General features: G+C 29.9%; 1 protein-coding gene across 5 annotated transcripts in view; it reads right to left on the minus strand.

The window, feature by feature from the left end:
* The window catches only part of LOC115891578 (period circadian protein-like), a 38,362-nt gene extending 22,760 nt beyond the window's left edge, over positions 1 to 15,602 (minus strand). For 4 of the 5 annotated variants that reach the window (XM_030912073.1, XM_030912072.1, XM_030912071.1 and 1 more), the window contains exons 1-3: positions 15,523 to 15,602; positions 2,655 to 2,774; positions 2,516 to 2,596 (exon numbers count right to left, since the gene is read on the minus strand). In XM_030912073.1, the coding sequence (XP_030767933.1) occupies positions 2,516 to 2,596; positions 2,655 to 2,740 (167 nt within the window). In that variant the 5' untranslated portion in view covers positions 2,741 to 2,774; positions 15,523 to 15,602. Of the gene's footprint in view, positions 1 to 2,515; positions 2,597 to 2,654; positions 2,775 to 15,518 lie in introns of all 5 variants that reach the window. The other variant, XM_030912070.1, reaches the window with a different exon arrangement.

The following is a 15,602-nucleotide window of genomic DNA, read 5'->3' on the forward strand; positions in this document are numbered from 1 at the left end:
TGACATATCGTATGCCATCTTTTGACACCTTTGCTTAAAAAAAAAATTAAATTTTAATCTAGAGTGTACGAAAATAAATATAACAACGATTTAACTCGAAATACCAAGTATGTGGTACCGAACGATTCGTAAAAAAATGCTGTTTCCAAATTTGGTAATGAGCCACCCTCGTTTCATTTGAAAAAAGTGAGTTATGATTAAACATACAATTTGGGCATTTTTTATTTACGTACTGTCATTACTCGCTGACGAGTATTCGATACGCATCAGAAGATGGTTACGCAAGGAGTTTTCCTGTGACTAAAAAGCCCGATACGTGATGTTATCTCTCTTCCCCTCTCCGGACATTCAAAAACCTCAGTTGCCTTTTTACTTATTGGTTGTCGTTGTTAACTGAATTTACAATCCTTCTCCATTACGTTTTATTGTTCGCTGCTTCCCCCCACTAATTCTGCATGCTTATCCCCTTTAAGTTTTCATCGTAAATATCGTTGTACCTTTTGAGTTGTCCTCCTGGTTTCCTCTTACCGTCTGCAAGCCCACTCTAAAGAACAGGTAGGCGGTTTTTTTAAGCGGGATATAGTAATCATGACTTCAGCGCTCTCGTAGCTAGTTTTTTCAAGGACCGATACGTTTGAGACATTGTGGTTACCATTTTATTCTTAACAGTTGTATAAGGTGTCTCTGTTGCAACTTGTTTAATTCGTCCGTATGCCGGTGTTACGGCATCGGTACCCAGGTTTCGCTTCCATGTAACATGGTGGGGATTATTATTGCTCGGTACTGTAAGTTTCGTTTTTGTGCTCAAGTCATAATTGGGGCGTCAGGCGCTGCTACTTCTGTGCTGAATTTCAGAAATGGCATTTTTCAATCTGCCAGGAAAAGACACGAAAAACACTACGAGCAGTAAACGATGAAATTTATTTTTTCAAGGCTCTTTGGTTAAAAATTAGTAGATTTAACAAAGCCATGACACTCTAGATTGGTATTTTTGTTTTAAGTAAAAATGTCAAAAGTCGACATATGATATGTTATCTATTCGAAATGTCATTTCATATCAAGCAAAGTAAAATATACCTTACAATACGGTACAATTTAAAATCCAAAAGTTGTAGTCATTTTCTGCGAAACAAGATGTGACCGAAACTAATTGAATATGTCAATCAATCCCCGATTTATGTTATATACTAACATACCAAATCTCTTTTTTATCTGAAAAAATAAAAAAGTCATAGGGGGTCAGCTACTTTTGAAAAACACCCGGTATACAAAAATAAGTTGTATACAAGTTGACTGTACACATTCGTTAATATTGAAAAAAAAATGTGTTAAAAAAGACACCTATAGTGTTCAGTGAACAAGTGCATAACAAGAAATAAAAAAACAAGCTTTTTAATTGTCATTAGGTAACAATGTATTATCATGACATGATTATGACCATAGATAAAAGAAAATAATCTTCTATTAAGATAGATATGAAACTTAATAGTAAAATTTTGGGTCAAAGCGCCCCTCCGTGTTCTTAGTAGAGACTACGTTTAACCCAGCGCCTTCGCCTTTTCTGCTGTAAATATTTTTTTATGTTTATATTTGGTTTCAAAGGATTTAGTTTTAAAGTTACACTGATATATTAGTATATCAGAGTAACTTTAATAAAACATAAGAATATATATATTTTACAGTTTATTAAAAATAAATTTTGACTACAAGGTAGAAAGTAAATCACAATATTTGATAAAACTTATAAGTATACCATTTTTACAGTTAATAAATAATAAAACTATTTCTGACTATGATATTTAAAATTTAGATAGATAGAATATTAAAGAATATACCGATATTTGCAGACGCAGGCCCAAATTCAATAAAAACCAAAATTTTTCCTGCGAAAATCGGGCTTTTTTCACAGAAAAGGTATTTTTTGATTTATCAACAATCATTGTAAAGTTGACAATATACAGGGTGTTTTCTAATTAGTCTAAAAAATTGTGGTGTGATTCCTCATGTGTTCTTAAAACAATTTTTATATAACTATTGGGTCTAAAGTACTTCCTTTCTGATCTACAGGGTGTTAAAAATTAAAAAAAAATCGATATTTTGCTTAAAATAAATGGTACACTACGGCTTTTTTAAAGAAAATATATTTTTTTCTTGACTGGCCATCCTTTTTCAACAAAACTGATCTTTTGAGTTTTTCTTGTTCATCAAACGGTTGCCGAGAAAAAAATAAATATACTTATTAAGAGCCCGCCTTAAGCCGTTTTCTAACGATTTTTTATTTTTTAGATTAATTAGGAAACACCCTGTATATGCATATCACAGGCAACCAAATAAACTAGTAACCTCTAAAAATTATTTTTCCTACCACTAGCGACATACCGTGTTTTTAGTGAGTACTAAATTATTTTATCAAAATTTCATCATATAAGTTTCCAGGCAATGATTATGACTGACTGTCTTGTAGATAAATTAGTAATTTGTAGATTATTTTATAATTATTGACTCGTGCTCTTACCTTTCTTCGCCTGTAGGGGCACCACAATAACCACTGCTTCTACTGGAATTGCTTCCACTATGTCTAGATTTTGTACTAGTACTGAAAAATAACTTCAATTATTCCTTTTTGTTCCAATGTGTTGTAGTTTTAATGTTACCTATGTTGGGAGGTAGTATTGCTACAACTATTGGAATATCCTGATTCGGATATTTTCGTATTACTTGTTCCTGATTCAGATTCCATTCTGATTTGTTAACGATTTTTGGTAATTATTAGTCTGAAATTAAAAATATTGTTTTATGGATTATAGGTAAGGAAAATGTTTAGAGAAGTTTTATGGAAGATATAAATTATGCAATAGACTATAGTCTATTTCTTAATGTTTGACAGTACAAGACCTTCATTATAAATGCAAAAAGCGTTTTGTTGTGTACAGTGTCAAAAGATGGGACAAATTTAATTTTAAGGGTATATGTTCCAATAAAATTCAGACAGCTTTAATACTTTTGTAGACGGACAAATCAGGTACGTTTGCCGAAAATAATAGTATTTGCTCGTATAAAAATAGGTAATAATGATATTTTCAGAGACTACGGGTATTAAGGTTTTAAGATTTATTTTAAGTTTTGTTAAATATATATTTTGTTACACAGTATTAAATAATATTATGATATTATTTAACACTGTGTAACAAATGGCAATACAACTATTTATTCACCCGTTATTGGCATTTTCAGTAACGTTGAATTATACGAGTACACACAATTATTATCATACATATTAGTGAAGAAATAGAAAGTTTTTATTGTTAAATGAATGTAACAGGTTACAAACCTAAACTACAAATTACAAAAAACAATGTCACACGTTTAGAAAAACATTTCAATTAATGTTTAATAGTTACAATAATTAAAATACATAATAAGTAATTATAAATCATTCTTACTGAAGTCAGAGTCGTCAGAATTTCAAACTGACATTAGCAGAGATGAAATAAATGATGACGATCTTCGAGTTAAGTCGGAAAAATGACTTAAATCACATAAAATAAATAACATACAAACACAAACAACAACTACAAACACAAAAATATTTTTTTTTATAAAATTTAACCGAGTACTTATTACCATTACAGTTCTGATGTCATCGAATTCGTGTCTATTAAAAAGTGATGATGTGTGTGGATCACTATGTAATAAGTCGATGGCATAAGCTAAGGCCTTTTAAGATTTTCTTCAATATGTTCGAAATCAATTTGTTTCGTTCGTCTTTCTGGCGACATAACGGAGTCGGGGATTCACTTGAAAGACAACAGACTCACTACGCACGCGTAAAACGACAAATAATGTCGGTTCCGAAGAAGTAACATTTTATTTGCTAGTGGTATTGAGCATAGTATTTTTATTCCGCTGCTTGGCTGCCGCCTACCGCCTAACAGTTTAAAAAGTATGCCGCTGTTAAACATTTATCATAAAAATATATAAAAATCTGATTTATTAAAAAAGACTACTAGACAACTAGCATGTACCTGCGACTTCGTTCGCGTCGAATTAATCATTTGTAATGGTGATGATAAAGCAAAGCAAGAATTTCCATTAACATACAAACTGGATAAAATTTTCTCACATTTATGTCAGCATGAGAAAAAACAATATGGCGATATTATTATATAACTTGGTAATATTTGCGGGGTAGTTTCATCTCGTTGGACTTTTGAAAATCCGTTTGCCAAAAATAAGCTTGTTACGTCAAGCAGTTTAAGCAGAATCGTTGTTAATCAATTACCAAACTTTTTGGAACACCTTCTATGATTTTTTAAAAATTTCAAAATATGTAAAAGAACAAAATAAATTATGCCTGTCCAAGCGTTTTCCTGAAAGACTAACCGTTTTTAAATAACAAATATTGTAATATTTGAGGGGCGTTTTCACCCTCTTGGAATTTGAGATTCGAGAAACCCCTCCTTATCGAACCTCTACACCCCACAGTCAATCCGTTTGCCAAAAATCAGCTTTAAATGTCAAGCAGTTTAAGCAGAATCGTGATTACTCAATGGTCATATTTTATGAAACACCCCGTATAAATTTTTAAAAAATCTTAAAATATGTAAAACAACAAAATAAAATATACGTGTTGAAGAGTTTTTCCGAAAAACTTACCGGTTTTTAAATAAAAAATATTCTAATATTTGAGGGGTGGTTTTACCCCCTTAGAACTGGAATTTCGAAAAATCCCTTCTTATCGAACCTCTACACCCTAAAGTCAATCCGTTTTCCAAAAATAAGCTTTTTACGTCAAGCGCTTTCAGCAGGATCGTGATTAATCAATGACCAGCTTTTTCGAAACACCCTATATACATTTTTAAAAAATCTTAAAATATGTAAAAAAGCAAAATAAAATATACGTGTTTAAGCGTTTTTTCGGAAACTTGACCGTTTTTTAAATAAAAAATATTGTAATATTTGAGGGGTGGTTTCACCCCCTTGGAACTGGAATTTCGAAAAATCCCTTCTTATCGAACCTCTACACCCTAGAATCAACCTGTATGCCAAAATTGAGCTTCTTACGTTGAGTGGTGCGAGATCGTGATTAATCAGTGAGTCAGTCAATTACGGATTTTATATATTAGTATAGATAAAGATTTAAATCACAAGTCATTTTGAAAAAGACTTAAATTTTAAGTTTTAAGTCAGCTTTCAAAAAATGACTTAAAATCAAATGACTTAAGTCATTAAAATGATTTTAATAAAAAAAGACTTAAGTTTTCTGTGAGCTTGTTATAAAGTAGTAGTATTGAATTCTTTTGAATAATCTTTCTTTTAAAAAATAACTATATAATTAAGTAATGAAATGATAAATTTAGTGAACGACCTTCCGACATTCAAAAAAAAAAAAAATAATTGCCATAATAACCGAGACAGTAACTTAGCATTTCATCTACAATTCCGTGTTATTGGATAAACAGACCTTGGAAAGATGTCAAGAGCACGTTGCGTGGCATGCGACCCCTTTTCAGCCGACCTACCCGTGCCCTCCGACTATGTAACCAGCATGTTTGCATTTATAAATAGCCTCCTCTATAGCCAGGCGACAGGGTTTCGTAATTAAATTGGATCGAGTGGAACGAGTTTTGCAACGTGCCCAATATTTTCATTTCTCTTTCCATTCTGGCAATCTTTCTTTGTTCTGTAACTTAAGGACTGAAATATCACTTACACGTTACATGATATAGTTCGGAGAGTTTGACATTTAATACTTAAGAGTTCATTTGATACTGTTGTAATTAAATAAAAGTTGCTGGAAGTTTTTTTTTATAATAAACATTAATTAGGTTACACGAAACAATTGAACGAGTACACCTTTGACATTTGATATTTTATTAACAAGCTTTTAAGTTAAACATTTCTTTGTAAAAGTTTTTCTAATTAAACTTTTTCTAATTGAAACTTTTTTAATTTTTATTTTACTCTCTATCGCTTTATAAATTATAAAATATAAGTAGACTTTAAAAGCTTCATTCAGAACCTCCAAATTAGTGGAATAAATTAGTGGTTTCAATAAGCGTAGAAGTTTGTTCCTCTAATATCAATGTAAGCATTCACAACGTCAAAATTAGTGGCTGTAATATTCAATTACTGGAAAAAGTTAACAAACTTTTAACTTTTCCACTAATTATACTCATAGATAAATGAAACAAGTTTAGATTGGAAAGTGTCCATAAGGACAATGTAAACACTATTTGGCGCTGTTCTTGCAACGGTCGCGACCCAAGCTTTTGATAATTTTGGATCGGTTCGGCTTTTTCCGGAATTATGTCGCGAAATATTATTTATTCAAATTTATTATTATTTTCTTTTAATTTTATAAATAAAATACAGTGTGTTGCATACAAGAAACTTTATTTTATATAAGGACATGTATGTGAAATACCTATGAAACATTGGAAACCGACGCGACGTTATGCCACGATCCACGATGGTTTTTGCAGTTCATAGTTCACAACAGAGTTTTTTAGTTTTTAATGCAACTTTTTCACAATTATCCCGGGTTTGAGTAAGTAAAATTTAAATTAAACTCACAAGATAGCAATAATTACTTTGAGAATGGACGCTTTAAACACTTTTCGGTATTTTTTCAATGAGGGCGGTTTAAATTTTGAAAGATTTAATACTTTTTGAAGATTCTGACTTTTTCAAAATTTACGAAGAATGTCATTTTGGACTTTGATTGTCATCCTATAAGAGAAATTTTGGTTAGAAATCAAATGTTTATTGTTTTATTAGCTAAATGTTAGGCTTTCTCGATGGATACAATTGACTACCCCAAGCTGTTGCTTGCGGATATTTTAATAATAATAAATAATAAATAATGATTTTTATTGTATAAAGAGTAATATTACAAATATACAATAATTGGTAGGAGTTTGGCGTTAGCCACTCTTCCACTCCACCATAAAATAAAAGTAAATGATTCTGCACTTATATTTAATTAGTAGACAATAATGTATTATTTTTAATTAGCAAACAAACGATTTTTTATCTCAAATTTAAATCTTGAAAATGGTGAATCTAGTATATCTAGTATTGGGTTTAACAATAAAGGTGCCTTATAGGAAAAACTACATTTAAATTTTGAACTAGAATACCGCGGGACTGTAAAAGTATTTAATCTAATATCTCTACTATGGATTTCTGATCTTTTTATAAGTAAATTGTATAAATATGGAGGAACTTTGTATGTATAGACTTTATATAATAACATAATATAAAGGTATTGAAAACGTAAAGAGAGTCTAGGCTCATTCAATTTAATTAGGAGAGGAGTTACGTGCTCTCTATATTGTAGATCACAAACAAATCTCACCGATGCATTTTGTACTCTCTGTATTTTTGCTTGGTTGTAGTTTGTCAATAAACTGTAATAAATCTGACTACAATAGTCCAAATGTGGATATATCAGCGCCTTTATTAGGTGAAGTTTTGTCGCTTCATCCAACAAAAATTTCAGATTATACATGCTTTTCAATTCAAACATAGCTTGTTTGTATACTCCATTAAAGAAAATATATTCTTTATTGTAATTATTCTTTTGCATTTTTTTATAATTTGAATTCGAAAGTCAGGCCGCTGTCTAGGTAAACTCCCAGGTTCTTGGCAACATCGACCCATTGGATCAGAGTACCACCAATAGATAAATCAAAATTGGAAACAATAAAGTTTCTACTCCTCGCATTACCTACACAAAGTGTATGAGTTTTATTAGAATTTATTATTAGTCCATGGTTACTACACGATGTTTCGTAAGCAGCCAAATCGCCGTTCAAAATAGTAACAGAGTCCCCAGCATCTTCAATGGCAGTTTCCAGATATATCTGTACATTGTCAGCGTACATATGCATTTGACACTTATGAATCGCTGATGGCAAATCAAATGTGTATAATAAAAATAAGAGTGGGCCCAAGATGCTACCCTGGGGCACTTCATTCGTTGTCACGCTAAAGTTGGATAATTCTAAACTATTCAGCTTTACTCGTTGTGTCCTATCATTTAGATAATCTTCAAACCAAGACAATGCAGCAGTATCACATCCGATGAATCAAAGCTTAGCTAAAAGCAATTGAAAGTTAACCGAATCGAATGCCTTACTCTGATCCAAGAGAACTAACATTGTACACTTAGAACCATCCATGGCGCGAGAAAGATCATCTACAATCTTAAGCAAAGCTGTAGATGCTCCATGTTTAGCACGAAATCCAGATTGGACCATTGGAAGAATATTGTTAGCCTCTAAAAACTCTAAAATTTGTTTATAAATTATCTTTTCGAATAATTTCGATATAGCCGGTAATATACTGATAGGTCGCAAATTACCAAAAGAACCGGGCGTCAATACCTTAGATATAGGGATAATATTAGCTGATTTCCATGCACAAGGAAATTTCCCAGATATGATTGAGCTGTTGAATATATTTTTGATATGAGTTATGCAGTGTGGCAATACGAGGTTTAGCATTTTTATATTGATATTGTCGGTACCGTAAGCACTAGATTTTATTTCCCTTAGGTTAGTATAAATATCTGTTTCATGAATTAAATTAATACTAAAATGTACATTATTGTACAGTTTGTTGTTTTGATAGTAGCTTAACGTATTAGGATCAACTTTTGAATATCCGGCCGCTGTCAAGAAATAATTATTTATTGCATTAGGGTCACTTAGTTCTTTAGGAATATTAATAGCGATGTTTGATTTTGTAGGAACCCCCCATTCTGAAAAATTCTACCATAGTTTTTTATTATTATTTTTATTTTGTTCTACAATAAATTTAAAGTAAGCCTTTTTTCACATTTTATAGAATTCTTAATATAATTTCTCAGTTCGACATAGTACTGGCGTTTAACAAGAGATTTGTCTTTTAGATATCTTTGACATGCTTTTCTTTTTAATCCTATCATTTTCTTAATATTATAAGTAATATAAGGTTGATTTCGGCGCGCGGTCTTAACAATGCGTAGCGGGGCATGTTTGTCAAATAAAGCATTTTTATTAATTTTAATTGTGTTCTTAGATATTGTGAACGATCGTAAACTAAAAAGTAGAAAGTGTAATCGAAACCACTAATTTATTCCACTAATTGCGAGGTTCCGAATGAAGATTATAATTCAAACATTTCTAAAACTGCTTCGACGATATTTTTAAGTTTTCTAATAATTTAATTTAATATATTTAAATTTATTACACATGTATCTACCATCGGCGAAGCCCCATTGATGCGGGTGATGCGTCGCATCCCTTCAAAATATGAGCGTCGGGCGTCGAGTTCAATCTGAATTGTTTCTCGGCGAGATTTGTAGCGTTCGGTGGCTCGAAATCATCGAAGTCCAGGCACGACATGCACTTTGGGACGCAAAATTGATACAATATAGAAATATAAACGTTTCCAATCGGCTATTTAAAGAAATTATATTTATCCGCAATCTAAATTTTTGAAATTTTATAATATTTTTATTTAATTGACTACTTATTTTTTTAGGTATCCAACTTTTTTGTATATTATTTAAATGGAGAATATGAAGTTTCTAATTAAATAAACTATTCTAATTAAGACGATTTCTAATTAAATAAACTGCTCACTTTATAGCTATGTTGCAAACTAGAAATGTATAAACAATCTCACAAGACGCTGAACTGACGCTTCCAGTCTAAACGCCTCGACGCGACGCAATCGCAACCCTCTCAGCCCTGAACGTACCTTAACGCTAAAAAATATCTCGAGGGCGCGATGATGCGACTGTCCTTGTTACATCTTCAACGCCGCCGAACGCGAGCCAGGGTCAGCAAACTTTCCGGCCGCGATTACGTCTCCCGTTCGCTGTTTTATTCGATAGGTGATGTAATTTTTTAAACACATCTTGTTCGCGGTATGAAGTAAAAAATATCGTCGCGCGTCACGATAACCGAGTCTGAGTGCGGCTGTAAAATAGAAATAATTTTGCAATCATCCGTCAGTTGTATGGTGTTTTAAGAAAAATTAAAAACTATTGAAGACGGACCTCCAAAGTATATATTGAATATTAATACTAAATTAAAATCGTGGCTTGGTTTTAATAAATATTAGTAACACTACAGAACTAAGAATATTAAAAAAAAATAACTGTAATAACTAAGGATATAAACATAGTGGGGCATCTCGATGCGATGCTCGCCGCGATGCATCCTACGCACACTTTTCATTTTGAAACACGTATTTGGAAATAGATAACTCTAAGTAAAGGTAGTATTCAATTAGGCATCAATTTTTCAGAATAGATGCAATAAAACAAAAAAAAACGAGTGTATATATCTCAAAGTAATCAATAGAAGTAAAAAATGTGGTAGTCCAAACAATTAAAAGGGAAACAGTGGTGAAATTCATCTTTTTTTCCTATAAATATCTGCAGAGATAAATATCTCCCTAATAAAAGAACTGCCAGTGAATTTTTTTGTCAGCTGTCACTTCATTGCTTAGCTATTGATTAATTTTCTAAAAGAGAACTATTTTTAAATTTCTATTAAGGGCATAACAGATATTTTTATTGGTTAGCATTCTGCCATTTTTTTCCTGGATATTAATAAAACAATAAAAGATATTTAAGTACTAGGGAATATAAATCTCAAGAAAGCAAAATAAAAGGGCTCTAAATATTGTAGGTGTCTATTGTAGAAATTTATAATTTTGTATTTTTGAATTCTTTTAAAACAAATGTGCAAAGACTCTAAGTGGTGATTATTTGTTATAGTTATAAATAAAGTGTAATATGTTATGTTATGTGTATAAACGTTAAGTCAAAAGGCAGCTGTTACAGAGACATTGCTGTATAAAGATGGCGGAAATATAATGTTTTTATTTTTATCTTAAAAACAAAAAGCAACAGAATAATAAAATTTAATGCGAGTATTCTCTATTATCGATGATCGAACTAGTATACTAGTAATACTCTCATAAAATTTAATTATTCCGCGCTTTCTGGTTCTAAGACAAAAAAAACATTATTTTTCCGTCATATTTGTACCGTAATATCCCCCTAATAGTTGACTATTGACATAACAAACTATTCCTTATTTTTACCAAAATATCATTTAAATATATATATATTATAAATATCGAACTTAATATTTGTATGTTTATAATCTAAAATTTATACCGTATGATCGAAAAAAAAACGGCGTCCAGTTGGCTCGGAAATGACGATCTTCATTTCATAGCCATCACCGACGCCGTTTTTTTTTATTATACGGTATTTACTTCTTATTTTCCAAATAAAATATTGATACCAAGTTATAAACCTGTAAAAATTTAAAAAATGAAGATGTCAAAAATCAATGAAAGATGGCAAAGAAAGTCTAAATCGTTCAGTATATTTTTTTATTCGTTTTGTATATGTTATCACAGTTTATATTAATTTCATAATTCAATGAGATATGATTAACATATGTTTGAAAATTATGCATAGCATTGTTTTCGTAGATCGTAAGTAAGCAATAAATCAATTCTTACGACTCTTTGAACGAACGAACCGTAGAAACGAACGAGTCGCATTGTGATCCGATTCAATTCTTATTATTCTTTTTTACGACCCGTTCGTTCAATCTTTATGGATCCGTGCTGGTCACGATTTAATTGGACGAATCGTATTCTAAGCTGCGAATCGAATCTCACAATTCATTTTTAATACTCGTTCAAATGGACGACTCGTTCAATCTTTACCCACCTCTATTACAAATCATTCAAAAGAAAATAAATTTCAATATTGTTCGTCCAGTATATTTGATTGTGTAATATCACAATATAACTATCAATTTCATAATTCAATGAGGTGTGATTGACATATATTTGGATATTATGTATAGTATCGCCCGTCGGTCGGTGATCGTTTTAAATGCCAATATTATGATAATTGTGTTTTACTTTATATAAATTAGTAAAATGTATTTTCGAATATTAATAAAATACTATATTTAGTTTATTGTATCAAAAGGAGATTTAACACTATCTATATGATTAATATATGTAGTAGAAAGAGTTAACAAACTTTTCCCCTCATTATATAATTTTTCTATCATGTTACAAACATGATGCGGAAGTAAATAAATAAGATACCTTGAATTCTATAAATTACATTTTTAAATAGTTTGAAAAAAAAATACCATGAAAGAATATTCGTACCAATAATTATGCTAAAGAACTCGAGAAGAGGAGAGCAAAAAAATCCATGGTTCGTTTAGAAATATGTAATAATTATTGTTTTCAAATATGCGATAATTATTTTGTGTTGTGTATTATTAAGACTCACCAATTTCCACCAGGCATTATTTTTTCTAAATAAGTCTAAATTGACTTATTACAGGTTTATTAAATGTCCACTAAAATTAATTTAGAAAACGATTTTATTATTACGATATAATTACATTTTTTTACGATTTTATGAGAAGTCTACTAGAACGAAAAAAATATTTATATTAATTAATTTTGAAGAAAATCAGTACTTTCAAAATCAATACAATTTTAGTACTTATACTTGTTCGAGTAGTAAACTAGTAAGAAAGTAAATCTCAATAATATTGTTCGTTCAATATATGTAAACAATTAAACAGTCCAGAGGAAAACTTGATAAGCGCTAATTTCCTAATTATAGGATTTAACAATATTATAGTAGGTCTAAATGGTCCCTACAAAATGTATAAACTCTGCAGGGCAATAAGTTGTTAAATCCTATGATATATGCCTAGTAAAAATATAGAATACCTGGAAAGAACCTGATAACCACTAGCCGTCCAGTGCTCTCTTGTAAAATTAGTAAAATCATGCTTTTCCCCTGGACCCTTCAATTTCATAATTCAACGAGATAGGATTCACATATTTTTGGAAATTATGCATGACATTGCCCGACGCGACGGTCAAAATTTATAATTTTTTGATTTGAAGAGATGTTTTAACTTCCTTTATATTTTTGAAAATTTTTATATAACAAAAAAATAATGATGACTGAATAACATTTTTCTTTAATAGGTTTCAGTTATTTTTCAGTATATTATATTACATAATTAAGTATACTGAACAAACAATATTATTGAGATTTTTCAATATTTTTTATTCTTCATCATGCATGTGGCCAGCCTAAAGGACAATTTTATAATATCTTGCGATGACATTTGTCATATGTTGCATGCTATTTTTTTGTTACGGTACACCCATAATAATTTAACTTCACATACATTTATTAACAAAATAGTATTTGTTGCAAACATTTTTACGAACTCTTAATAAATTAACGTTAGTGAATGTTAGTAGATTCTATTTCATAACTATTATTATCCCCAAAAGTAACGTGATAGATATTCAATTACAGTTATCATTTCAGATATAGTCTGTTCAACTGTGATAGTTAAAGTAGTGCCTGAGATTTTTCATAAGCATATTTTAGATCTCGTTTGTCGAAGGCTTTTCTAATTCGTTACACAGACTATAGATTTGATTATCATCAACAAAATATTTGGTTCCGCCAATTGGAATCCCCTCAAATATCAAAAAAATATCGCAAATTGGTACCAAATTTAAATGGAAATTGCAAATAAGCTACTCAAAACTATTTATATTAATTATTTTTGAAGAAAATCATTACTTTCAAAATCAATACAATTTTAGAGAATTATAATTGAGTTAATAATTTAATCGAGTAGTAAAATAGTAAGAGAAAGTAACTCTCAATAATATTGTTTGTTCATTATATTTAATTATGTAATATTATAATATAAATATCAATGTCATAATTCAACAAGGTCTGATTACCATATATTTGGAAATTATTGTGGTATGTAAGTTTTTAATTTTCTTTAAATTTTTGAAAATTTTTATATAATAAAAATGAATGATGACTGAATAATATTTTTCTTTAATATGTTTTAAGTATCTTTCAGTATATTATATAATTAAATATACTGAACAAAACAGTATTATTGGGATTTATCAATATTTTCTATTCCTTATCATGTATGTGGCCAGTCTGGGACAATTTTGTAGTTTCTTGCGATGACAGTTGTAACATGTACCGCATGTTATTTTTTTGTTATTGGATTTGCTGATTGAATTTCACATAAGCTTATTAAAAATAGCATTTGTTGCAGGCATTTTTACTAACTCTGTAATAAATTAACGTTAGTGAACTTTAGTAGTTTATATTTCATAACTATTATGATTCTTAAGAGTAACATGACAGATATTAATTTACAGTTATTATTTCAGATTTAGACTGTCCAACTACAGGATCCCTGATAGTTAAAGTAGTGTCTCAGATTTTAATTTAGAAGCATATTTTGGATCTCGTCTGTCGAAATCTTTCTCGATTCGTTACACAGTATATATTTGATTATCATGAACAAAATATTTAGTTCCGCCAATTGGAATCCCCCAAATATAAAAAAAATAACGCAAATTGGTACCAAATTTAAATGTAAACTGCAAATAAGCTACTCAGCACAAGATAGCTTGAATTCTCTGAATTACATTTTTAAATGGTTTGGATACCATGAAAGGATATTCCCAACAATAATTATCCTAAAGGACTCGCAAGAGGAAAGCAAAAACATGCACGGTTCATTTAGAAATATATAATAATTACCTTTTTTTTCCTTTAAAAAATATATTTATATTAATTATTTTTGATTAAAACCAGTACTTTCAAATTCAATACAATTTAGTACTTATAATTGACCGAGTACTAAAATAGCAGTCTTGAGTTTTTGCATCGTCAAGTTGTTGATAAATCTTATAAGATAGGCTTTTGTAAACTTAAAATTGGTTATTAGTTATATTATTAAATGGTTTAGTTATAGTTTCATTATTAAATGGCGGTAGGCGAATGCGATTTATAAAAAACTAAAACCTGTAATAATATTAACAATTTGTTTAATATATCATATGACAACCAAAAGACATAAGATAATTTATTAACACGTTTTTCTCAGCAACATACACTGAAAAAATAGTTTACGGCGAAAACACTGAAAAATTTAATATGCCATTATTTTTACGAAAAATAATGATACATATTTTTAAATATTGTCGAAGAGCGCCAATAACCAGATTGCTGAGAAAACAACACAAAAATTTTAAGGTGCGTGTTTTATTTTAATAGTTTTTTTTTTATAATTAATTGACGCAATTGTGTAGAAGACCTATATTTTGTTAGTTAGATTGATATTTTAAATGTGTATTTTAGTATTGTGATTTATGGACTTTTTTAGATAACAAAACTTTTGAAAATGCCACCAAATTAATGGGTCAATTATTACGTCAAGAGTTTAAAGAAAACTAAATTTATTTAATAAACGAACCTGAATCCAAGAAAAAATTAAATATTTTTGATATTTTTAAATAGTTGAACAAAAATTCAACTATTCAGAAAAAATATCTTCTTAGAAAGCCTATGGTATAATACAGTTATAAAATATACACAAAGCACAAAAAAAATAAATACATACTTACAAAAATATTCGAAAATACAAACACGGTTTCGGTTTTCAAACTGGTCGCCAAAATAACTGGAACAACATCTTCTTACTTCG

This window comes from Sitophilus oryzae, unplaced genomic scaffold (assembly GCF_002938485.1).
Source record: "Sitophilus oryzae breed Bouriz unplaced genomic scaffold, Soryzae_2.0 scaffold_1188_pilon_pilon, whole genome shotgun sequence".
NCBI classification, from domain to species: Eukaryota; Metazoa; Arthropoda; class Insecta; order Coleoptera; family Curculionidae; genus Sitophilus; species Sitophilus oryzae.